A 25669-nucleotide genomic window follows, 5' to 3' on the forward strand; every position below is an offset into this window, starting at 1 on the left:
TTAGGATTCCATAGGTTTAACCCATTTACTAGGCTACTGTCTTGCAATTCACCAAGAGGAGTGCATTATCCTACATCTTAAACTGACTTGACCAACCAACTTGCCATGTAAATTAAACTTGATGGACTAGACTGCAGGTTATCACATTTCCAGAAGTTTATACACTTATACAGTACTATGTAGGTTTACATAAGAACATAAGTAGGAACAGGAGTAGGCCATACGGCCCCTCGGGCGTGCTCCGCCATTCAATAGGATCATGGCTGATCCGAACCTAGACTCATGTCCACTTCCCTGCCCGCTCCCCATAACCCTTAATTCCCTTATCAGCTAGGAAACTGTCTATCTCCGTTTTAAATTTATTTAATGTCGCAGCTTCCACAGCGCTCTGAGTAAGCAAATTCCATAGATTTACTACCCTCCGAGTGAAGAAGTTTCTCCTCATCTCAGTTTTGAAACGGCAGCCCCTTATTCTAAGATTATGCCCCCTAGTTCTAGTCTCACCCATCAGCGGAAACATCCTCCCCGCATCCACCCGATCAAGCCCCCTCACAATCTTATATGTTTCGATAAGATCGCCTCTCATTCTTCTGAACTCCAATGAGTAGAGGCCCAACCCCCTCATCTCTGGAATCAACCGAGTGAACCTTCTCTGAACTGCCTCGAGAGCAAGTATATCTTTTCTTAAATATGGAAACCAAAACTGTACGCAGTATTCCAGGTGTGGTCTCACCAGTACCCTGTATAACTGAAGCAAGACTTCCCTGCTTTTATACTCCATCCCCCTTGCAATAAAAGCCAAGATTCCATTGGCCTTCCTGATCACCTGCTGTACCTGCATACTAACCTTCTGTGTTTCATGCACCAGGACCCCCAGATCCCTTTGTACTGTAGCACTTTGCAGTTTCTTTCCATTTAGATAATAACTTGCTCTTTGATTTTTTCTGCCAAAGTGCATAACCTCACACTTTCCAACATTATATTCCATCTGCCAAATTTCTGCCCAACTCACTTAGCCTGTCTATGTCCTTTTGCAGGTTATTTATGTCCTCCTCACTCACTGCTTTCCCTCCCATCTTTGTATCGTCGGCAAACTTGGATACGTTGCACTCGGTCCCCTCCTCCAAATCGTTAATATAGATTGTAAAGAGTTGGGGTCCCAGCACTGACCCCTGCGGAACACCACTAGTTGCTGATTGCCAACCCGAGAATGAACCATTTATCCCAACTCTGTTTTCTGTTAGATAGCCAATCTTCCACCCATGCCAGTATATTACCCCCAATCCTGTGATTTTTTTATCTTACATAGAAACATAGAAGATAGGAGTAGTAGGCCATTTGGCCCTTCGAGCCTGCTCCGCCATTCAATGAGATCATAGCTGATCATCCAAATTCAGTACCCTGTCCCTGCCTTCTCCCCATATCCCTATAGCCTCAAGAAATATATCCAACTCTTTCTTGAATATATTTAATGAACTGGCCTCCACCGCCCTCTGTGGCAGAGAATTCCACAGGTTCACCACTCTCGGTGAAGAAATTCCTCCTCATTTCAGTCCTAAATGGCTTACCCCTTATCCTTAGACTATGACCCCTGGTTCTGGATTCCCCGGCCATCAGAAACATCCTTCCTGCATCGAGTCTGTCCAGACCTGACAGAATTTTATAGGTTTCGATGAGATCCCCTCTCAATCTTCTAAACTCCAGTGAGTATAAGCCCAATCGACACAATCTCTCCTCATACATCATTCCTGCCATCCCAGGTATCAGCCTGGTGAATCTTCGCTGCACTCCCTCCATGGCAAGAATGTCCTTCCTCAGGTAAGGTGACCAAAACTGCACACAATACTCAAGGTGCGGTCTCACCAAGGCCCTGTACAACTGTAGCAAGACATCCTTGTTCCTGTACTCGAACCCTCTTGCTACGAAGGCCAACATGCCATTTGCCTTCTTAACCGCCTGCTGCACCTGCATGCTTACCTTCAGCGACTGGTGCACAATAACACCCAGGTCTCTTTGCACTTCCCCTTCTCCCAATCTATTGCCATTCAAATAATAATCTGCCTTCCTGTTTTTGCCACCAAAGTGGATAACCTCACATTTATCCACATTATAGTGCATTTGCCATGTTTCTGCCCAATCACCCAACCTGTTCAAATCGTACTGGAGTTTCACGACATCCTCCTCGCAGCTTACCCTCCCACCCAGCTTTGTGTCGTCTGCAAATTTGGAGATATTACATCCAATTCCCTCGTCCAGATCATTAATATATATTGTGAATAGCTGGGGTCCTAGGACCGATCCTTGCGGTACCCCACTAGTCACTGCCTGCCACTCGGAAAACGACCCGTTTATTCCAACTCTTTGCTTTCTGTCCGCCAACCAGTTCTCTATCCAAGTCAATACCTTGCCCCCAATCCCATGTGCCTTAATTTTGCACGCTAATCTCTTATGTGGGACCTTATCGAAAGCCTTCTGAAAGTCCGCAATGCATCCGCAATGCCTACCGCTACTTCTCTCAAGCAGTAATCTTGTGTGGCACCTTGTCAAATGACTTTTGGAAGTCCAAATACACCATATCCACTGGTTCCCCTTTATCCACCCTGTTTGTTACATCCTCAAAGAATTTGAGCAAATTTGTCAAACATGAGTTCCCCTTCATAAAACCATGCTGACTCTGTCCGATTTAATTAGACTCTGTCCAAATGTCCTGTTACTGCTTCCTTAATAATGGACTCCAACATTTTACCAACCACAGATGTTAGGGTATCTGGTCTACAGTTTCCAGCCTTTTGTCTACCTCCCTTTTTAAATAAGGGCGTTACATTAGCAGTTTTTCAATCTGCTGGGACCTTTCCTGAATCCAGGGAGTTTGGGAAAATTACCACCAATGCATCCATAATGCCTACCACTACTTCTCTCAAGACCCTAGGATGTAAGCCATCAGGTCCAGGGGATTTATCCGCCTTCAGTCCCATTATCTTACCGAGTACCATCTCCTTAGTGATTTTAATCGTGTTTAGCTCCTCCCCCCCCTATAGCCCCCTGTTTGTCCAGTGTTGGGATATTTTTAGTGTCATCTACTGTAAAGACTGATACAAAATATTTGTTCAGCGTATTTGCCATCTCCATGTTCCCCACTACTAATTTCCCGGTCTCGTCCTTGGTTTGGCTCAGTGGTGGAACTTCCACTTCCAAGTCAAAGTTGTAGGTTTCAACCTTACTTCTGTATACAATCTAGGCTGACGAGTGAGTGGAGTACCATCAGAGGTGCTGTCTTTCGGATGAGACATTAAACTAAAATGGGGATGGAACGGTTCAGGCGAATAGAAAGGATGCCGCTTTTCAAAGAAGAGCAGAGAGTACTCCACTATTAATCCCAGAACCAACGTCATCAAAAATAGATTAACTGGTTAGTTATCTAATTTGCTGGGTCACAAAAATGAAGCATTTTTGTCCAAGACTGGTTTGGTGGCTGTTCCTTTAAATCTAGTTGAAGTACATAAGCAGTTTAAAAAAATTCAATACCTGTACGAAGCTCATCTCAACATACTGCTGCAAGTTCTGTTGGCTATAGGGTTGAAAAAATAATTCAAACACACTATACTGTATGATTGGTACAAATAATTGACAGTTTTCAAAAACATTTGAGTGTCAATTATTCAAAAATTTCCACAACAGTTTTCTGGGATGTAAAAAGAGTTGTGTTTGCATCAGAGATTAAGTTTGAAAATCTGAGGGAACCAGTCAGTTTAAAACTCCAAGAGAATGCAAAAAATAATTGATTCGGTTTGAAACTTCCAAGAAAGCGTAGATTGGTACAGGCTCTGGCAATAAGAAATTTATAAAAAGAAACATGTCATAATGTAAAAGTTGTTTGTTAGCCCAGTAGTTGAGGCTTTGATTCTTGGAGTTGAGTGGAAAGATTACTGTAAATATACAATTATAATTTAATTGTTTTGTCTTTTGTTAAATAAATTAATTTAATGGTTTTAAAATTAAAAATTAGATCTAAAAAGGAATGATGCTCTGTTCACTCATTGAAGACAATATAGGTTCTATGAAAGCATAGGATAAATCCTGCAGCTAAAAATAATTCAAGACAGGATTTTCTGCTTCATTAACCCAGGTGTGTTCCTGAAAACTTATAGATTTCAAGGTTAAGATAGATACTCTTGACGATATGGAGAGTATTGAAGAACATTGAAGAGTAATGCTGTTTGTGGGGCCTTGCTGGCTGTCACGTTTGCCTACAAAGCAGTGACTGTAGTCATCCAATTACTTTTGAAGTGTAAAGTGATTTGAGGGTGTCCCAAGGTCATAAAAGACAACAGCTTTCTTTCTTTACTGATTAGTTCTGATTAAGAAAACATTTCCATTTGATGACTGATTACATCAAAAGTCTCATGTACACTTTCCCCTTTCAGATTACCTCCATCTGTGGACATGAGAAATCCGTTCAATTTGGTGGTCTTGAAAGAGCAAAACTGTATTAATGAAAGCTTGCATACCCTCAAATACCATATTCATGAGGGTATGATATAGCACTTTTACCAATCTTTGGTCTAATTTAGGTCACCCTGCCCTATGGAAAGTCTGCAATGGAAATTAAGCCAATACTATGAACCATGGGGTGGTCTACATAAATGGAAAAACAGCTATATTTCAAAGGCTGAAGTTCCCAAATTCAATATTTGATGATGTACTTACTGCAAGGTTTTCCACCTCCAACTGACGTACTGTGTAGTATGATTTTACATCATCAGAAATCAATGTTAGCTTGAATTTTGTGTCTGCAAATATCATGTCCACTTCTTCTTTACTTGGCCAGTACTGTGCACATTTTACCTAGAATTAAAAGGAAATTTTATAAAAGTTGGCTTTATCTTGCGCTAGCATTCAAGAACCAACTAAACATTTTTGTGTGATGTCTTAAAGCATATTTTTACTGTTGAACTAGCTCTGACATTTAATACATTTTTTATTTCTGGCTAGATAATATAAATTTCAGGATTAATGGAAATAAAACATTTTCAAACTTTATGCAGTTACTATTTAAAAGTGCACAAAAGTAACAGCACTACAAAAAAAAGCTTCACGAGTTTCGAATGCGACACCTTGCTTTCTATCAGTACAGAGAACATTGCCTTTAGAAAAATCCAATCATAATTACCACCTCCAACTCTGTTCCAAATCTCTATCAGAAACTCATGAGGCAATGTCACATATTCCATCCTATTCTAAAAGGATAAATTGAAGAAAGGATACAGCCGATTACAGATGAAGGAAATTTCATTGAGGATGAAAGAACGGTGGAAATATAAGTACTTGCCTTGGTTTCCACAGAAGAGTGCGATACTGGGAATGTAAGTATAGAAGAACAGGAGGTGGACCAATTATACTGGATAACTATAAAGTAGTAGTACGTGGAAAAAAAACTCTGCTGGAACGCAAGTGGAAAAGGCATTGGACCCTGATGGCCTGCTTCCTAGAATGCAGAGGGAAGTCAGAGAGGAAACAACAGAATCTGACCATAATCTTTCAAATATTTTTGAATACAAAGTTGTGTCACATGACAGCATATTGCCAATAATAGCATATTGCCAATGTAACGCATCTATTCAAAAAGGGAGAAAGGAATAAATCAGGTAACTATAGACAGGTCAGCCTAATATCAGTAGTGATTAAGCTTCTAGAGGCCATAATACGGGATAAATGCAATACTCACTTCGGAAGAAATAGCTTAAAGACAGCGAGCATGGACATGTAAAAGGCAAGTAATTTCTGACAAATTAAAGAGTTATTTGAGGAAAAATGCAATGCATTGATCAAGGAACTGCAGTAGTTGCATATACAGATTTTCAAGAAGTGTTTTGACAGTACTACATAGGAGGCTTTTCAATAAAATTGACTTGCATGGTATTAGAGAATGTGGGAACATGGATAAGAAATTGTCTAAAGAACAAAAAAAAGTGGTTAATGTAAACATTGTTGCCCACTCAGGGACCAATGCTAGGATCATTGTACAATTCTAACAGATGATCTGGACTCGGCTATAAGGGACGCAATATTAAAATTTGCAGACGACAAAAAACTGGTCAGCTATGACAAGGATTAAGTAACTCCAGGAGGACATAGGTTAATAGATTTCCGGGTAGATGCAAAATTATATTTAATGCAGAGAAACATTAAGTGACACATTTTGGGAAGGGCAAATGAGAAGAAATATGCACCAAATGAGAAAGAGAGGTTTTAGGATTCAGATACACAAATATTTAGAAGTAGGAAGACTAGATGATTCGGCAGTTAAAAAAACCATTTTATAAATCTGGCCATAGAGTACAAAAAGCAACGAGCTAATGCTAAACCAATACAAATCATTGGTTAGACCAGAGTTAAGAGTGCGTCCAGTTTTGGGCATCCTACTTTTGGAAGGATGTCAAGACCATGGAGAGGATGTGGAAAAGATGAACCAAGGTGATACCAGGGACAAGCAACTTTAATTATGAGGAGCAATGAGAGAAACTGGGGCTCTTTTCACTAGAGCAGAGAGGGTCAATAAGAGAGTTGATAGGTGCTGAAAATTATGAGGGGTTTTGATAATGCAAGTAGGGAAAAATTATTTCTACTGGTTGGCGAGTTGCTAACCAAAGGCTATAAATTTAACAAAACAAAGGGTGACGACAGGAGATTTTATTTTAAAGAGGATTGAAACAATCCACCAGAAACAATGGTCGCAGCAAAATCTATAATAGCTTTTAAAAGGGTGATGAATAAATATTGAAAAAGAAACATTTATATGGGAAAAGGGTAAAATGGGACTCTTTCAAAGCTGCTAAAAGCATGATGGGCCGAATAGCTGACTTCTCTGCTGTGAATACATTTCTATTCCTTCTGGATCTTTATTCTAGACTTGGTAGCTCATGGTAATGCCCATTAGCTGCCTCCAACATGAGCTGCAAACTTGATCAATAGCAGCCAATTTCCCTCAATACTCTAATGCTATACTTATTACTTATGTTTACTCACTTAGTTTTAATGTAATGGGGTCAGCTTTTGCTCTGCCTTTGATATACAGTAATTGTGCATTAAATTCATATTTAAAAAAACCTGAAACCCAGATGTATGTTAAATGCAAAAATCCAGGTAATGAAAAATTATATTCCATTTCCTAAGGAAAATGTTTATGCTTTGAGGCAGTGGATAGAATAATAGAAAGGGTGAAGGTAGTTTTACCATACCTACCTTGGATGCATAGAATAGCAGTCCATTTCAAAAAGGGTTAAAACCATTGGAGTATTGCAAGATTCGCATCCACTCTATTTCTATTTGAACAGGTGAGATTATATTTGTGTTCTACTTCTTTACACAAAGCATTTTACCAGAAATCTACACAAGAATAGTTCAACAGCTGCTGTGCAACTGTGGAAACTTTACCTGGTCTTATTCTCATTCCTGGCATTACGCTCTCTGCAACAGGGCAATTTATTTGTACAGAAAATTTCCATTATCAACTACAGAATTTGCATGCAAAAGATATATATTGATTTGAGTAATGTAAAGTTTTTTTCCCAACCCCCAGGTTTTATTATCGGTTTTCTTTAACGCCCTCAGTCTTCCTTCCTCCTATAATCTTCAGGTATTTAAAACCCAAATTGAGCATAATCTAACTGCTACTATTCGACTTCTCAAATGCTCTACTATTGTTTTTAACCTTGGTGGTGTAATGCACTTTGGATCTTGAAAACAAAGGAAAATTTAACACTAAAGTATTTCTTGTACAAGATCACTGATCTTTATTTTTGGCTAATCTAAGACAGAACAATTCAATTAAAGTGGCTTTTAAACATAAATCTCACAAATGGTAACAATGCCCAAGTACACTTGCCAGAGTTGCTGCTGCCAGGCTGACCCAGTACACAAAAAATGTGTCACCAGGCAGTCCAACATTTTAACCTTTAGCCTGTCAATCAGAGATGCATCGGAGTAGCATTGGTGAAAACCTAGCAACAGCTTGCTAGTAAATGATGCACTGAGACCATTAGTAAAGGGAGGGGTGGGGGAACTTGAAATAAAAAATGCTACACATTGTCAATTAAAAAAAAAGGCACTTCTGAAGCAAGTTCACTGCACCCAAGATTACTTTGTGTTGAGGGAGAGGAAAGAAAGATAGATGCATGTAACTACATTCAATTATCATGGTCTATTAAACCTACCACATGCCCTGGACAAGTAGCCCATTTCTTTATTTACAATGTCATTCTCTAATGAAGCTCAATTAATCACTGCTCGAGTCACTCGCCTGTAACTCTTACTGATGGGACTGTAGATTATATTTCAATTACCTTTCAATTAGTTTAAATTAACCAAAACCACTGCATCACAGCATGTCTTCTCCCATAATGAATGAGGCAGGACTATTACTAGTTCCATGCCATTCTTGGCTACAGATTAACAATTTCAACTGCTCTGTACAATGGTTCATAAGATGAATGCAAGTATATTCAACTACTTACTGATCCCTTTTCAATTACTCTGTTGAGCATGACAACACCCCTAGACTTTTGCTCCCAAACCATTTCCCAGAAATGGCCACAAGTATTTGGAAGAGGACCCTGTAAAAGTAACAAAAAATTAATTATTGGGCAAAAATCAATTTTTGCATGCTGTCATTCTATGTGACATTAAGTACGATGCAAATCTAGAACAATTAAGTTATCAAATTCACAAAGTTGCTAACTCTTTACACAACTCAAAGTTTAATGGCTATATCAGAGAATTGAAAGCGCTTATTGATTGACAATGGGTGGAGGGGGGGGGGGGGGGGCGTGGAAAGAGAAGGGGAGGATTCAAAATTAAGCAGGAAATAAATTGAATTTAGTAGAGAATCCCCATTAAAATGGGGAAGATTCTACAGGGAATCAATAAGTACTTACCCACAGAAATCTTTCACGGCCTAAAATTTCTAGAGAATTCTTCCATGGAGTCCCATAAATTCCCATTACAGGCTGTCTGGGGGAGGAGGTGGGCACAATGGATATCAACTGGGGAACCCCTTGAGTGATCCTTTCTACATCTCTAACTGGTTACACCAAATATTTTTTAAAAATCTCCATTGAGTTGTCAGCCTTGGTTCATAGGTAGCCCTCTCGCCTCAGTCAGAAAGTTGTGGGTTGAAGGCCCACTTGAAACTTGAGCACATAATCCAGCCTGTCACTTCAGTGCAGTACTGAGAGCGCTGCACTGCTGGAGGTACTGTCTTTCAGACGTGACATTAATCAGAGGATGTGTCTGCCTTTTTAGGCGGACATAAAAGGTCTCACGGCACTATTCGAAGAAGAGCAGGGGAGTTCTAGTGTCCTGGCTAATATTTGTCCCTCAACCAACATCACTATAACAAATGATCTGGTCATGTATCTTATTGCTGTTTGTGGAATCTTGCTGTGTGCAAGTTGGCTGCCACATTTCCCTACAGTACAATAATGAATACTCTTCAAAAAGTACTTCATTGGCTACAAAGCGCTTTAGGACATTGAGGTTGTGAAAGGTACTTATTAAACGCAAGTCCTTTTCTTTAAAAGATGATTAGAATAAATTCAGACCATCTTGAAATACTGTGACTAAGTGATGTACATACCTGCAAATTTAGATTTCCCCCCACCCCCCCCCCCGAGTGGGAAACTTAATATATCAAGACTATTGCTTTCACTATAGAAGGCAACTATCATTGACCACATCTTTAATTAGCAATTAAGTATTTAACCAGAGCACAAACTATAAAAGGGTATAAACTTCAGTCCCACTGAAAAACTCTTCTGGTGGATAAGTTGCAGAATAATGAATGAGCTTAACATTGTTTCATAATATCCAACACAATAGATATACATCAACCCAGGATAACCATAGTGGATTAAGATGGTCTACATTTATTTATTTTAAATGTGGGGTGGGGGGTGTAAAGTCTGTGGGTTGTATAGCGAAGTAATACACAGACTACAAGAGTAACTTAAACAGGACTTTACTATTCGAAGGTCAGGGCGAATCTGCCCAATAAATTCTGCCACAGCACTTATATACCGGTGTGGTCACCGTCGGTATTACAGTATACAGCAGCCAGGATAAAGTAGTGCCACACCTAAAATAGTTCTCAAAGGTGGACGGTTACATACAATAGTTCTCTTAAAGGTAGAACAGTTACATACACTACAATCCTCCCTTTTTAGCTTACAACATACTTATTCCCCATTAACATAACATCATAACATATCCAACTTCATGTTACAACAGTTCACAGAGGTAGTCTCTGCGGAAACAGTTCACAGATTCATTCTCTGATCTTCTTGACTCGGTCCGGACCACGCCTCCGTGGTGTAGTCGGGTCACCTTGCGAGAGGGACTCATCCCCTAGTCCTTCCCTAGACTGAACAGCTTTACTTCCATCACTTCTGAACCAGCATTGCTGACTTTTTAAAACAAAAAAAAGTTGGATTGCCTTGGGAAATTTTCCTACTTTCCAACTGATTTCGCTCCGTTCGGGGGACCACGTGTGTGATCTGGTAGAGGTAATAATGGTTCAGCTGGTTATCATCTTCTGCTTCGTCTTTTCCTTTTTTGCTTCTTGGAGACTCTCGGGGCTCCATTGTCAGCTGCCAGCTGTAACGCCACCATCTCCCTTAGACTAAGTGATTCATCCTGATTTCGGCACTTTGGGAGTTCTCGGCACAAGCTGGGCAGACCAGGTCCTCGTAATATTCAGTGTCACTCAACAGATCATGGTAATGTTCGGTGTCGTCCTGAGCTAGGCCAGCGAGGGGGTCTTCTATTTCCTCCTTACCCAGCTGGACGTTAGCCGACTTTTGTTCCAAATCCCGACATCTGTCCTGAAGAGACTTCATCATGCATTCAGATTCATCCCGCTTTTTCTGGGCTTCCTGCAAGTCTTTTACTAATGACCTCATTTGTGATTTCAATACTTCAACTTCATTCGGAGGTTGATTGATCGGACTATTCAATCCCTCCACTGAAGTAGCTGTTTCAGTATTCTGTTGTCCTACATTGCCGTGCGTCAGCGTACGTTTGGCATGCAAGGGCTGTTCTGCTGCAGACTTCTCAGTCTGGGTTGCCACCTCAGCTCTTCCAATGACTTTTGAGAGCTCCCTTCCCTTTGAAGATTGAGGCTCGTATTTAAGTTTTTCCCATTTTAGAGTTTTATTCCTCAGCATATGAATGAGTTGGTTGACTGTTAACTCTCCTGTCCTCATCCCTTTTCCATTAGCTGCAGGGCTGTTTAGAACCTTGTCCTGGGGCTCCTTTGCTGTTTCTACTTCGCCATCATCCGCAGGCCCCATCCTTCGAATTTCCACAAATGAATCGTCTGGTGATGCTGCACCCAACTTCAGTAGGAGCTCAGAAGTCATGTCGACCAACTCAGCTTTTTCTGCCTGCAACCTGCTGACCAGCGCCTTCAGTTGCGGCACATCTTGTTCCACCGGATTGGAGCACGCCCCTTCAGAAGCCGAATCCGCTTTGATTCGTTTGGCCTCCTCGTGCAGACGGTTTGTGTGCTCCTGCTCCCTTTTCTTCCCCAGCTGCTTCTGTTGTCTTTCCAGATTCTCCCATTCGGTATCATAGAACTTTTTCATTGCTTTCATCTCTTGATCGAGACGGCAATTCAATTGTTCTAATTGCTGTCGTAATCTGAAATAAGTTTGCGTTCGAGCTCGATGTTCCTCAGTAATATATATCTCTAACTTGAACAGACTCAGAATTCTCTGTCGAGCTATGTTGTTGTTGCTCAGAGGAATTCTGTTCTGAAACTTTGTTCTCCTCTGGAGCATAAGCCTTTAGGCCCACATTCGTTCTACCAACCTTAGTCAGCAAGTTCATTTTAGACTTGTCTTTCATGCTTGGGCTGGTCTTATCGTCATCTGTTTCAGAGTCTGAGCTGATTGTCTGCCCCGAGTCCTCACTCGTTATTGCTTTGAGGTCGTGCCATTTCATGTCACAGAATCACAGAAACCCCACAGTGCAGATAGAGGCCATTTCGGCCCATCGAGCCTGCACCGACACATATCCCACCCGATCCCCGTAACCCCTACACCAACACATATCCCACCCTATCCCCCTAACACTAAGGGTCAATTTATCATAGCCAATCAACCTAACCCGCACATCTTTGGACTGTGGGAGGAAACCGGAGCACCCGGAGGAAACCCACGCAAACACAGGGAGAATGTGCAAACTCCACACAGACAGTCGCCCGAGGCCGGATTCGAACCCGGGTCCCTGGCGCTGTGAGGCAACAGTGCTAACCACTATGCCACCGTGCGGCCCATGTCTATTTTCTTGATCCACTCCCGTCCTAGAAGTGGTGGTCCTCCCTCAGGTAGTACATATAAGTCCATTCCTGGGTGTTCTTTGCCCCTGTCTCTCACCTTGACTCTTATCTTCCCCATGGGGTATACTTTATGCCCCATGTATGTCTGCAATACGAACTTGGTATCTCTCAAGGGTATATGTGAGAATAGCCGGTTGTAATCCCTTTGATTTATGGCTGATAGGGCTGATCCAGTGTCCAACTCCATTTTCACTTGGACTCCGGCTATTTTTAGCATGACCCAGATAGTTTGTAGGTCAGCTTTCTTACTCACATTGTGAATTCTCAGACTACCCAGTTCCTGGCCGTTTGGGTCTGAATCCGAATTCTGTTCGTCTGAACTCTTCTCAGCCACCTTGTGTACTTTGTTGTACTTTCCCTGTGATGGCTTTTTTTGGTTGTTGGTCTTCTTTCCTGACCGGCATACCTTTAGCTATGTGACCCAGTTTGCCACATTTTCTACATTCCTGGTTTTTAAACCAGCATTGGTTCTGGTCGTGTGTTGTCTTCCCACAACGATAACATTTCGTTGTACCCGAAGTAATTTGATCCACACTGAGTACCGCTGCCTTTAGCTGCATTTCCTTTCGCTGTGGCTTCGTGCGATGCTGCAATAAGGACAGCCCTCTCAAGTGTAAGGTCGTTCTCTTCGAGTAGTCGCTTTTGCGTTCCTTCCTTCGACAGCCCGCACACGAACTTGTCTCGCAATGCCTCTGTCAGATTTCCTCCAAACTGGCAGTATTTCGCTAGTCTACGCAGTTCGACCAAGTATTCCGCGTTGCTTTCCTCTTTCCGTTGCGTTCTCGCATAAAATTTGAATCGTTCCGCCAACATCAGCGGTGTGGGGTTCAAGTGATCCTTCAGAACAGCAACAATATTATCGAAAGTCTGATCCGCCGGTTTAGCTGGTGATAGAAGATGCTTCAATAACCCGTATGTCTTCGCGCCCATCGAGTTTAGCAAGGTTATAGCTTTATCATCATCTTCTATTTTATTGGCCTCACAATATATCTCGATACGTTCTACGTACGTGGCCCAATCTTCCACCTCAGCATCGAAGTTGTTGATGTTACCATGCTTAGGCATCTTCACTATCTTTCTGCGAAACAACAGGATTTCTCTAACTTTTTCTTTTTTTTCTCTCCAAAAATGGCGGTTTCCCGCGCTTGTCTTCTTCCCCGCCTACTGGCAAAATGGCGGTTTCCCGCGCTTGTCTTCTTCCCCCCTACTGGCAAAATGGCGGTTTCCCGCTCCGGACTTCTTCCTCTGGTGGGAGGGGTAAGCTTTGCCCTCGGGCGACGACCGCTGGTTTACGGGGTTTGTAGCCTGTGCGCCGGCTTCAGTTTATTCTGAAGCGCGCGCTAGAAAAGCCGATCGCGTTCCTTGTTTCCCCCCCCCTTCTTTTCGGCAGGGGCAACCGGCGCTGGGGACAACCAGTTGGCGTCGGACAGATCCAGCTCCTGGTCCTTCACGGCAGCTGCTGCAAGCCGCTGGCCGGAACCTCGCTCGGTCTCTCTCTCTCGGGCTCTGTCTCTCCCGCGGCTCTCACTCAGCGGCTTTAAACGCCTCTCCCAGACCTCCCGCAGTCCGGTCCTTTCCTCCCCGGCTGCGGCTGATTCTTCGCGGGTTATTTAGTTATTTATTTATTTATTGCCTCCGCGCCTTATGATCCCGGTCGCAGCGCCTCGCGGCCTCGGTAGGTGCCCGGCCTTTTTCGCTCCAATCGCGCCTCCCAGCCCTCTCGCAGTCCGGTGCTTTCCTGCCCGGCTGAGTTCTCCGTGGCTTATTTATTTTTATATCTTCCCGCGCCTTACGATCCCGGTCGCAGCGCCTCGTGGTCGCGGTATTTGTCCGGCCTTTTTCGCCGTCGCGGTCTAGTCGTCTCACGACGCTCCCCAGCCCGCTTGTACCGCGGCTTCTGCTCCACGCTGCCCCAGTCTCAGCGCCTCTGGGCCCGACTTCTGTCCGGCTCCTTTCCCCCTCGACCGTGGTCGAGTGCACCGCCCTTATCCTCCGTTTATTTGTTTCTATTTTCCCTTTACTCACAGTCACCGTGGCCGACTTGCTTCTCGTGTTGATCGGCTCACTCACCACCATGGCAGAAGGGACAATCCGTGCCTGTTGCTGATGGAAGACTTCGTGTTTGAAATCTTCCTCCTTTCTTGGTCTGCAGACTCGAGTTTTCTCTCAGCAAAACGACGAGGGCGGGTGCCTCTTCTCGACGCTCGTTTACTTCTTCAGAAGTATTGTTGCCGCAGGGTAAGATCGAACTCGTCGCCACTGTAAAGTCTGTGGGTTGTATAGCGAAGTAATACACAGACTACAAGAGTAACTTAAACAGGACTTTACTATTCGAAGGTCAGGGCGAATCTGCCCAATAAATTCTGCCACAGCACTTATATACCGGTGTGGTCACCGTCGGTATTACAGTATACAGCAGCCAGGATAAAGTAGTGCCACACCTAAAATAGTTCTCAAAGGTGGACGGTTACATACAATAGTTCTCTTAAAGGTAGAACAGTTACATACACTACGGGGGGGGTTATTGCTCAGAACTGAACTCAACAAGATGGCCAACACTGGGTCTCACGTTATTCTGGCAATGGATGCGCAACATCCAAATCAGAAAAAAAAAGGTCTATGCATTGGCTGATACTTTCCTTCCAAACAAACTTAGAAGCGGATTACATGGCAATTCTGAAGTGTACTTATGAGAGGTATTGGAACAAATACAGAGCTACAGCATTAAAAAATAGTATGAAACCAAAGATAATTTTATTGTAGAGTGGCTCCAATTTGTGCCTGCAAGAGTTAATGGCTTAGGACACATCAATGCCAAAATCAAAATCCACATAGGTTAATGCAGTTTAATTGAACATGAAATTCTTTCTGAATTATATCACTTCAGTTACAGGAAAACTAAAAGGCATACTTTAATGTTAAGGCACGCTATAATTTTAGATTTTGCACTGGTTTCTGACCATGAAATATTGAAAACAATTTGACAATACAAATATCTGTTGTTGCATAAGGTTATATATTTACTAAAAATACACCACACCAGCAACTGAATTTGTACGCTGACTTTTTTTTTGTGCCAAACTTCAGATTTAGATGCTGTCCAAAAAGGAAACAGTTTGACAGCAGATATTTTGGGCACTTTCAATTCTCTAATTACAGAGATACAGACGACAGTGGGCAAGAACACTATCGCTTTACCTGTGGATGCTGTTTGAAGCAAGTCCTGAAAAAGGTGGGACAAAAGCTTCCTCTCTGCTGGACAAGGGTCAAATGAAATGAGTTTGGGTAATGTTAAAGATGACTGAAGAGCACTGGGTTTTTAATTCCTCAGCATCATCCCTCAGCTTGATGTGTTCACTTATGCCAAATGCTCAGATGATACTATAGAAATTAACTGAGGGCTTAATACCAGTAATAACATTAGGACAAGATATAGAACAAATTTGTAGAACAAAACATTTTCTTTTAACTATGTGTAGCTCTTAAAAATGCTCACCTGAGTCAGAATGTAGCTTCTTTGAGCCTCTTCCATTTTAATCAAGCTTGCATTGACATAATCATTATCACCCTGCTGTAGCTTAATTCGACTGTGATCAACTTTATATATTTAAAAAAAAATAGATGAGTGGTGAGCATTATACATTTACTATATTTTTGACAAAGCACAAAAGCACACAGGAAGTACCAATCAAGCTACAGGAAACTGTGTTTTATCCGGAGGCGAACCGTCCGGCAAGCTCGAGCCACTGGCAAAAATCAGGAGCCGTTTTTTATTCTTTTCTTTGCTTTTTTTGAACAGTCAAGCTCTGCAACGTCTGTAGCTAAGCAACAGCTTCAGCTAGAGACACTACAGAGACGCTTGCCGACCGTTTAGAGGCTGTTGCTAAGCAACAGGGTTTGTTGATTCATACGGAGATGAAAATCTCCGTATGTTTCAACATTAGCTCTGGAGTGTACGGCAGTTTTGAGGGAACGGCAGCAGCTCGGTCCCGTCGATGCCGGATAGCACAAAGTTTCCTGTACTAGTAACAGAGGAAGGGCACAGATAATAGAACATGAACATTAAACATCGATTAATTTTTACTTCTTTCTCTATGGCAATGTGTGAACTGCATTCTTCAGAAATAATCATTTTACCCAGAACAAGCAGGAAGGAATATCTTCTAGCACTGACAGTCCAGCTTGAAATGGTCTGAACATGGTACTGGTTTGTTGTTAAGATGTCATGAAATGAAATTAAGAGCAGTTTTAACAAAAACATAGGAAGCTAAATCCTGCAGACATTTATAAATGTGGTCAGTTTCATTATGTATAAAATTAGTAGTGAAATAAACTAAAATAAGATGCAATTTATCTGAAGAGTTCAAGAAACACTCCTGCTTGGATAATTGATCACACCGCATTAAAAATTAATTCAGCATAAAACTAATGTTATGACGAAACATACACTATTTAAGCCTGTGGGGAGTGGTTTTACTGGAAAGAGAAGTGCAATAAAGTATAAATAAGGGAGAGAAACTCAATAACTAGATTAGAGCTTCTATATGCAGTGTAACCAAGTTTCAAAATATGGCCTGTTACAATTGAGAGGTTCTCTTCTCCACCTCAAAATTCCAAACAAATTGAACATTACTCTCTAATGCAAGTCTTTCTTTCTAACGAATGAGGTGAAAATCTGGATCCCGTGAATATTGTCATTGCAGTTGGGTTAAACACACCATCATACACAGTTTGAGTTTGCCCCAGTGACACGTTTCATTTTGAGTGGGCTTCTGTGCTTCCTGGCCCAGGAACTCAAGGATAGAGATTCCATTTAATCCTGCAGCTTGCCTGGACTTAAAACCAGAATGTAGTCAATTGGGTCTGTTGGCTGCCTAAAAGGAAAACCACATCTAGTAGGTGGCCAAATTGATACAAATCTCAGACTGTTTTTGATTACTAGTTGATGTCCTATAGCACTGCCTACAGATTTATCTTCTTGCAACTACCTACTCTACAATTTTTTAGACCACCTCTGTCCATGTTCCACACTTTCTCTCTCTGCTGAGCTCTCACACTTCGTAATCAACTTGTCATTCTCAATTTGTCCCAGTTTTTTTTTTTAAAAACCTCTGCACACTTCGAGCAGGTCTTCTGCCCTATTCCTTCTCTCTTCTAGGTGTCTCTCATTTGCACTCTGGTTCCCACAGATGTTTCTTTACCAAATGCACTCAATTTCTCTAGCCTTTTAAAAAAAAAACTCAGCTATGCAACAAAATGGCAGCCAATGGGTACTGGGTTTGAAATTGGTACCAGGATCAGGCAAGGAATGGGTATCCAGGAACTGCTAGAACACGAGACACAAAATGGGGTGGGACAAGGAAGGGAGGGAGGCTGGCATGTGAGAGGCTGTAGATGGAGAAGCCTGTAGCCTGTGAGTGCTCATGGGGGACTGGGTTTAGAAGAGGCTGGAGTGACCAGAGGATGCTTAGAGTCTTAAAAATATATTGTGGGACCCAGGACCCAAGATCACTCCAAGCTTAGGGAACAGAATCGAAGGTGAGTTTTGGGGGGGGGGGGGGGGGGGGGTGGTGGGTAGGAGAGAATGGGGTTGGGGTTGGGGTTTTTGGGGGGGGGGGGGGGGGAAGCAAGCAAAAGCTTTCAATTTTTTCTTCCCGGAGTTGCTCACCTTTTTTGCATGTACAGTACTTGTAAATTCTATTGTTTGTTCTACACAGTGAGGGAGATGGTTGGGTGGGGGGGCGTGGGGAGAGAAGAGGGGGTGGGGGGGGGGGGAAAAGAGAAAGACAACATGGCCATTAAAGGACCTTGACATTTTTTCATGAATATGATCAAATTCTTTTCGTGTGGGAATTGTTAAGTAGTGAAGTACACCATGCACATTTGTATTTCTTTGGTTAGTTGCTTTTTAGCAAATGTGAAATAGGAGTCAGAAAATCTGCATGTTTCGTGTTATACAGTCAGACACCTCAAACATTCCCAAACTCTCTGGATGTCTGCCAGACAAGGCTGTTTTTAATTATATAGATTTTTATGATCAGATCAGACATCAATTTACCATCTGTCCATCAGTATTCTTTCCTCAATCTTCCTTTTAGATATCAACAGTCTTAATCCTACCAATTTAGCTCTCAGTTCAATGATCTGCATTTCAATGAGAAATTGCTATTACTGTAGGGTTTCTGTCAATGTAGGCTTCTCAAAAGTTTAATTGCACATTTACCCTACATTCCCCAGGACCCACATACTGTCAGGAGAATTTCTGACATGTAGACAATTATTGTACATTGAGTACAGCCAATGCTATTTTATTGCATTAATTTGCGCTTAATTTCCTCCAAATTTTATTTTTCACAATGGAATATGAACCTTGGTTTTAAATTAGATTCCTTTTTACTTTTGATGTAAAAATATCTTGATTTCTGATGTTTAACTGAATTTAATACTTTGAATTCTTAGTCAGTATTTGAATTTAAATTGAAGAGAAAACAGATCCGCATGCATTTTTTTCTTTAACTGGAAAATATTTAGAAACAAAAATTAGTTTCTATTTGGAGCCATGTCTGACTCCTATTGTCTTTCACATACTGGCACACTTAACCCTGGTTTTAAACTCTTGGTATATGTGATACTTCTGTTAATAGGCTATTAAACACCCATTAGCTGTCTCTTTGTGAAAGTAGATTTAAATTTTTAACTTCTAGTTCAGGATTCTTTGTCCTGGGTATATCCTGATTTGTCCTATTAATGGAATGGGTTCCTGCTCCCTCGATTCCTTTCCCAATCAACTTCTGTCCACCCAACTCTTTTCCCTGCCTCCGTGCTAGCTGACATCATCAATGGTTCCCTCTTCTCAGGAACAGTCCCTCCCCCCTTCAAAACCATTATTCTCAAAAAACTTGACCTTTCCAACACTGCCAATGACTGTCCCATCTCTAAATTTCTTTTCCGTTCGAAGGCCCTTAAATATATTGTTACCTCAGAGTTCCATGCCCATCTCTCTTGAAACTCCGTTTGATTCTTCCCAGTCTGGCTATTGCACTTCTTACAAATTCTTAAAAAAACCGCCTTAACCAAAGTCACAAAAGACATCCTTTGCTGCTGTGACAATAATGGATTATAAGAACATAAGAAATAGGAGCAGGAGTGGGCCAATCGGCCCCTCGAGCCTGCTCCGCCATTCAATAAGATCATGGCTGATCTGATCCTAACTGCCAATCCACTATCACAGAACCATCTCCTGCATCTAACAGAATTAGACACACGAAATAGGAGCAGGATCAGGCTACATGGCCCCTGGGCCCGCTCCGCTACCCACAGGGCCATGACCGATCCGAACCTAGACTCATGTCCAAATTCCTGCCCGCTCCCCGTAACCCTTAATTCCCTTTACTTCTAGGAAACTGTCTAATTCTGTTTTAAATTTATGTAATGATGTAGCTTCTACAGTTTTTTGGGGCAGCATATTCCATGGACCTACCACCCTCTGAGTGAAGTAGTTCCTCCTCATCTCAGTTTTGAAAGAGCAGCCCCTTATTCTAAGACTATGCCCCCTAGTTCTAGTTTCACCCATCATCAGGAACATCTTCCCCGCATCCACCCGATCCAACCCCTTCACAATCTTGTATGTTTCAATAAGATCGCCTCTCATTCTTCTGAACTCCAATGAGTAGAGTCCCAATCTACTCAACCTCTCCTCATATGTCCATCCCCTCATCCCCGGGATTAACCGAGTGAACCTTCTTTGAACCTTATCCTTTCTTGTTTTTAATCTCTCGCATTTAACAGTTGACTACGCCATCTTTCCCCGCCTCTCTCCAGTCGTACAGCCTAGTTCCATTTCTACCGTTCCAAACATAACCACAGCGTCTCAAGCAGTGGCTTCTCTTCCCACATCCACCCTATTACTTCTGCAGTCCCCCAAGGATTTACCCGCAGACCCCTAGTCCTGCCCCTCTGCAGTATCATCTGCAGACACAAGTTGAGCTTCCATATCTGTCCTGATATGCCGATTTAAAAATGAGGTTCTGCCGGGTCCTGCTTTAGTCATGCCTACCAGTTATTTAGAGGGCAATTGGCAGTTTGGAGAAAGGACAAAAATCTGTAGCCAATAACAGACCAAAGTGGGAGTGTAATAAACTAAAATTCATCATTTTTATTCATAATTTTCCTCAGCATACTTTTGAACAGTGAGAAGCAGCTTCAAACATCTTGCTTAGAAGAGAAATGCAGTCATAAATGTTTGAGTAATACACAGCTTTTAAACCAATAGCGAAGTGTAGTACTTGTATGCTAGCAAACAAAAGAAATCATTGTGGACTTCAGGAAGTCCAAAGGCGGAAGCCACACCCCCATCCACATCAATGGGGCTGTGGTGGAAAGGGTGGACAGCTTTAAGTTCCTCGGAGTCCACATCACGGAAGACCTCTCCTGGTCCCTCAACACCTCCTCTCTGGTGAAGGCGGCCCAGCAGCGCCTATATTTCCTAAGGAGGCTGAAGGGATGTAATCTGTCACCCCTGATCCTCTCTAACTTTTACCGCTGCACTATAGAGAGCATCCTGACAAACTGTATCACAGTATGGTATGGCAGCTGTAGCTACTATGACCGGAAAGCCCTGCAGCAGGTAGTCAAAACTGCCCAACGCATTACCGGCACCCGGCTACTGACCATAGAGCACATATACCAGAAACGCTGTCTACGGAGGTCACGGTCCATCATCAAAGACCCTACCCACCCCAGCCACAGTCTGTTCGCCCTCCTGCCATCTGGGAGACGCTACAGATGCATTCGCACCCGTACGACCAGATTTAGGAACAGCTTCTTTCCCAGGGCTGTCATCTTACTGAACTCCACAAATAAACTCTCAAGCCTGCACATCTGCCAATGCACTTTATTATGGTTATATTTATGTTAATATACTACAAGCCAAATGTATGTTGAATGTTTAAATGTCTTAATCCAAATGTACACTCTCGGGAGCTGCAAGCCTACATTTCATTGTACTGCACTTGTGCACTAACAATGACAATAAAAGTGGATTTGATTTGAACACCGTTCTACTTTATGGAGTGTTTTCACATTGAGCAAATTCCATTCCAACAGGAAATTAAAATGTAATACATGCACACCTTTTACAGTAATTGAGACCTTTTTCCTTGTACTTACATGGGCTGACGTCTCTATATCTGTTCCGATTTCTATTTTCTGGAAGCTTGGCTACTTTACAAGGGAAGTCACTGGCTTGATGTCGGATATCCTGGAATTGCAAAATGGGAAATATTGTAAATGAGGCAGGAACATTACAGGATGATTGCATCCTAGCAGTACAACCAGTTTGTACTACTGTATAAGAAAACTAAGTAAGCTGGCAAAATGTGGTCAAAGACAATTACTTAATTAAAACAGTGATGCAAACAGAAAGGGCCGACAGCATGAATCATGTCTAGGAGAGTGACAGTCAACAACTTTCTCTTTTCCCCCAAAAAGTAATTTAAATTCTCATTAATGTTAATGGCATTTCATCAAATAAATTACAGTAGGCAGAGCTACTCCGTTAGTTTGACTGGAGATCCACTGACCAAACATATTAGCGACTCTGGGGTCTGGAGTTTCCAAATACAAGCGAGATGAAACTGCACGATGCAATATTAGCAACAATGCATTATAAATGTTAAGTACCAAAGCCATTCAATACTGAGATTGAAAGCAACAAATTAAGTCGTTTTGTTTAATTACTAGTTCATTCGGAACTAATGAAAAGCCAGTGTCGTTCACATGAAAGAATGCCCCTTCCCTGCAGTTCTTGGCACAGTAGTGTGTCTCTCCACATCCTCACTTTTTACCCCTGTTCCAGCTCACTGAGGCATTTCTCCCTCCTCCACTTTACCCCACCCTTGGTCACATAGGCACGTCTTGTTGCTCCAGACTCCTTTCTGCCACTTTGCTTGGAGTCCAACTCTGCTACATGCTTTGTGGATGCGTTCCTAATATTTCAAAATTCTCCCAACATCAGGAATTTTCACCCACAGTATGCAGAATTGGATTCATAGAAACATAGAAGATAGGAGCAGGAGTAGGCCATTCGGCCCTTCGAGCCTGTTCTGCCATTTAATGAGATCATGGCTGATCATCCAAATTCAGTACCCTGTCCCTGCTTTCTCCCCATATCCCTTTAGCCTTAAGAAATATATTAAGCGAAAGACTCCCACAAACTAAAACGCTATGATGAGAAGTTCAACAAAATTTCATCTCTGCTATTCACCGAACACACGTACGCTTGACTTAAGTCAGGGCAACGTCATTCTGCACAGACAGATTTCTGCATTACCACAGTGAACTTGTGACTGTCGGGCAGGAGTGCGGGAAAGGCGGAGCGAGGAGAGAGCGGACCCTATTGTGATGGCGCCAATGAAGATGGCTGCCGTCCTTGCGGGCTCCGTGCGTACCAGCAGCTAAGTGTCCTTTGCTGCTTGGTGCTCTCGGCTCGTTAAGGAAAAAGCATTTCACTGACTGGATTTCACTTGTTGTATTTGGCTGTGTGACAAATAAAATTGAAATTGAATTGAAAGGATCCCCAGAACCCTCCATATTTAACACAAAACAGGGAATTCAGCCACTTTCCACTTGGCTGAAAGGCTTTTAAAAAAGCTTCTTATTTAATATCTTTTCATCAAAGCTTTTGCTCAGTTACTTAAATGATAATAATTGCTCCTTTCCCTTTTCTTCTCCCCCCCGCCCCTCACCCCCAATCCCAAACACATTCAGCAGCTCAGAGCCTTTCCAATGATGAGACATTGTAGCTGGAACACGAGGACCATTCCTTACGGTGAAGCCTCCAGCTCTTGCACAGGCTTGGAGCAGCCGGACTATACGTGCTAACAGATCCGGTTAGAAGTAAGGAGTTGCCCCTCAATGCGATCATGGCTGATCATCCAAATTCAGTACCCTGTCCCTGCTTTCCCCCCATATCCCTTGATCCCCTTAGCCTTAAGAAATATATCTAACTCCTTCTTGAATATATTTAATGAATTGGCCTCAACTGCCTTGTGTGGTAGAGAATTCCACAGGTTCACCACTCTGGGTGAAGAAATTCCTCCTCATCTCTGTCCTAAATGGCTTACCCCTTATCCTTAGACTGTGACCCCCCAACCATCGGGAACAGCCTTCCTGCATCTAGTCTGGTTAGAATTTTATAAGTTTCAATGAGATCCCCTCTCATTCTTCTGAACTCTAGCGAATATAAGCCTAATCGACCCAATCTCTCCTTATACGTCATTCCTGCCATCCCAGGTACCAGTCTGGTGAATCTTCGCTGCACTCCCTCCATGGCAAGAACATCCTTCCTCAGATAAGGTGACCAAAACTGCACACAATACTCAAGGTGTGGTCTCACCAAGGCCCTGTACAACTGTAGCAAGACATCCTTGCTCCTGTACTCGAATCCTCTCGCTATGAAGGCCAGCATACCATTTGCCCTTTTTTTTTTTTAATTTCTTTATTTTTTATTTACCATTTGCCTCCTTAACCGCCTGCTGCACCTGCATGCTTACCTTCAGCGACTGGTGCACAAGGACACCCAGGTCTCGTTGCACTTCCCCTTTTCCCAATCTATTGCCGTTCAGATAATAATCTGCCTTCCTGTTTTTGCCAAAGTGGATAACCTCGCATTTATCCACATTATACTGCATCTGCCCAATCGCCCAACCTGTCCAAATCGTACTGGGGTTTCTCTGCATCCTCCTCACAGCACACATGCCCACCCAGCTTTGTGTCATCTGTAAACTTGGAGATATTACATCTCGTTTCCTCGTCTAGATCATTCATATATAGTGAATAACTGGGGTCCTAGCACCGATCCCTGCGGTACCCCACTAGTCACTGCCTTCCACTCGGAAAAAGACCAGTTTATTCCAACTCTTTGCTTCCTTTCTGCCAACCAGTTTTCTATCCAAGTCAGTACCTTACCCCCCCAATCCCATGTGCTTTAACTTTGTACGCTAGTCTCTTATGCGGGACCTTATCGAAAGCCTTCTGAAAGTCCAAATGCATCACATCCACTGGTTCTCCTTTATCTATTCTACCAGTTACATCCTCAAAAAATTCCAGTAGATTAGTTAAGCATGATTTACCTTTTGTATGTATGATTTCATATGATGTCAGTAGAGTAACATTACCAAACTGAACTTCCCTGCAGTGATTTAGTCACTGTAAGGCTGTTATTTCTGCAAGTTGATCCCAGTTTGACATGTTTGTTCATCTAGCAAAGGAATGCAGGCGTAATTGTAAGAGGGGCCCAAAATGATTTATGACAAAAATGAAAAAAATTCAAATCGTCCCTTCTAGAGGTAGGTACCATTCAGCAACATATACCCTTCTAGGGAAAGAAACAGGAGGTGGGGGCAGGGAGCAAGAAAACTGGAGCAATTCACTTTCACTTTGACTGCCACGCAACTTCAGAATTGCAGTCTTGGTCTCCATTCCCCAGTTTGGTGAGAAACTTCAAGGAAACAACAGGTTCAGACATGTCTAAAAATACTCTGATGTGTATGTGGGCAGTGTTAAACTGCCACTCCTTCCCAATTTATCTTGCTTTTCTCCAGAATCAACTGCTCAAATACTTCACTTCGCTTTTGTTCACAAAACCTTCCTTGGTTCAAAAAGTCACAAACCAGAACATTTAGTTACAGCAAATACAATAAAACTCTCCCTACTTTTCTTAACAGAACTTAAGGCTCTATCTACTTAATCACTTCCTATCTGGACAACAAAAAGAGCACAAAGCTATAAATGAAAACATGTAAAATAAACAAGTCAAATGCAAAAGGAAATTAGCTTAGCATACAATAGCAACAGGTCATTACAACAAACCCCTAGAAAACACGAGTAGAATCTCAAAACATTATTGGCTACAATGCTTGCTGATTTTTCTGCTGTATTTACTCAGCTTACTGTCACTCAGGTGTTGCATCAATAACATTTTACAACTGCAAAAGTGACAATTTAATATTCAACTGTCAGGGTCCTAATTTAAGTTTAAAATTTGGCAGGACATCTACAGCAAGCTACAGTTAACCCTAACCCAATTATACTCTACCTTTGAAAACAGGTTTACCCCATTAACAATATGAACTTTAGCACATTATACTAACCTAGGAACCTCAGCAAGACCTTGAAGGATGAGATTGCAGAATATATATCCATACATTAACATTGTGCCCTGAATTTTGGAAGAAGCTGGAGCACCTCAGTATCTACAGACAGTATAACTTACAT

At 42.2% G+C, this 25669-nt stretch overlaps 1 protein-coding gene across 4 annotated transcripts in view; it reads right to left on the bottom strand.

Moving 5' to 3' along the window:
• Window positions 1-25669, bottom strand: part of LOC147108624 (tyrosine-protein phosphatase non-receptor type 1-like) — a 120884-nt gene that overhangs the window by 26496 nt on the left and 68719 nt on the right. For 3 of the 4 annotated variants that reach the window (XM_086005317.1, XM_086005318.1, XM_086005320.1), the window contains 4 exons: window positions 21563-21653; window positions 15891-15991; window positions 8514-8612; window positions 4708-4845 (listed from right to left, as the gene is read on the bottom strand). In XM_086005317.1, the coding sequence (XP_085861443.1) occupies window positions 4708-4845; window positions 8514-8612; window positions 15891-15991; window positions 21563-21653 (429 nt within the window). The remainder of the gene's footprint in view (window positions 1-4707; window positions 4846-8513; window positions 8613-15890; window positions 15992-21562; window positions 21654-25669) is intronic. The other variant, XM_086005319.1, reaches the window with a different exon arrangement.

The sequence above is a fragment of the Somniosus microcephalus genome, chromosome 13, assembly GCF_052327205.1.
Source record: "Somniosus microcephalus isolate GS21.2 chromosome 13, FLI_Smic_1.0, whole genome shotgun sequence".
NCBI lineage: Eukaryota > Metazoa > Chordata > Chondrichthyes > Squaliformes > Somniosidae > Somniosus > Somniosus microcephalus.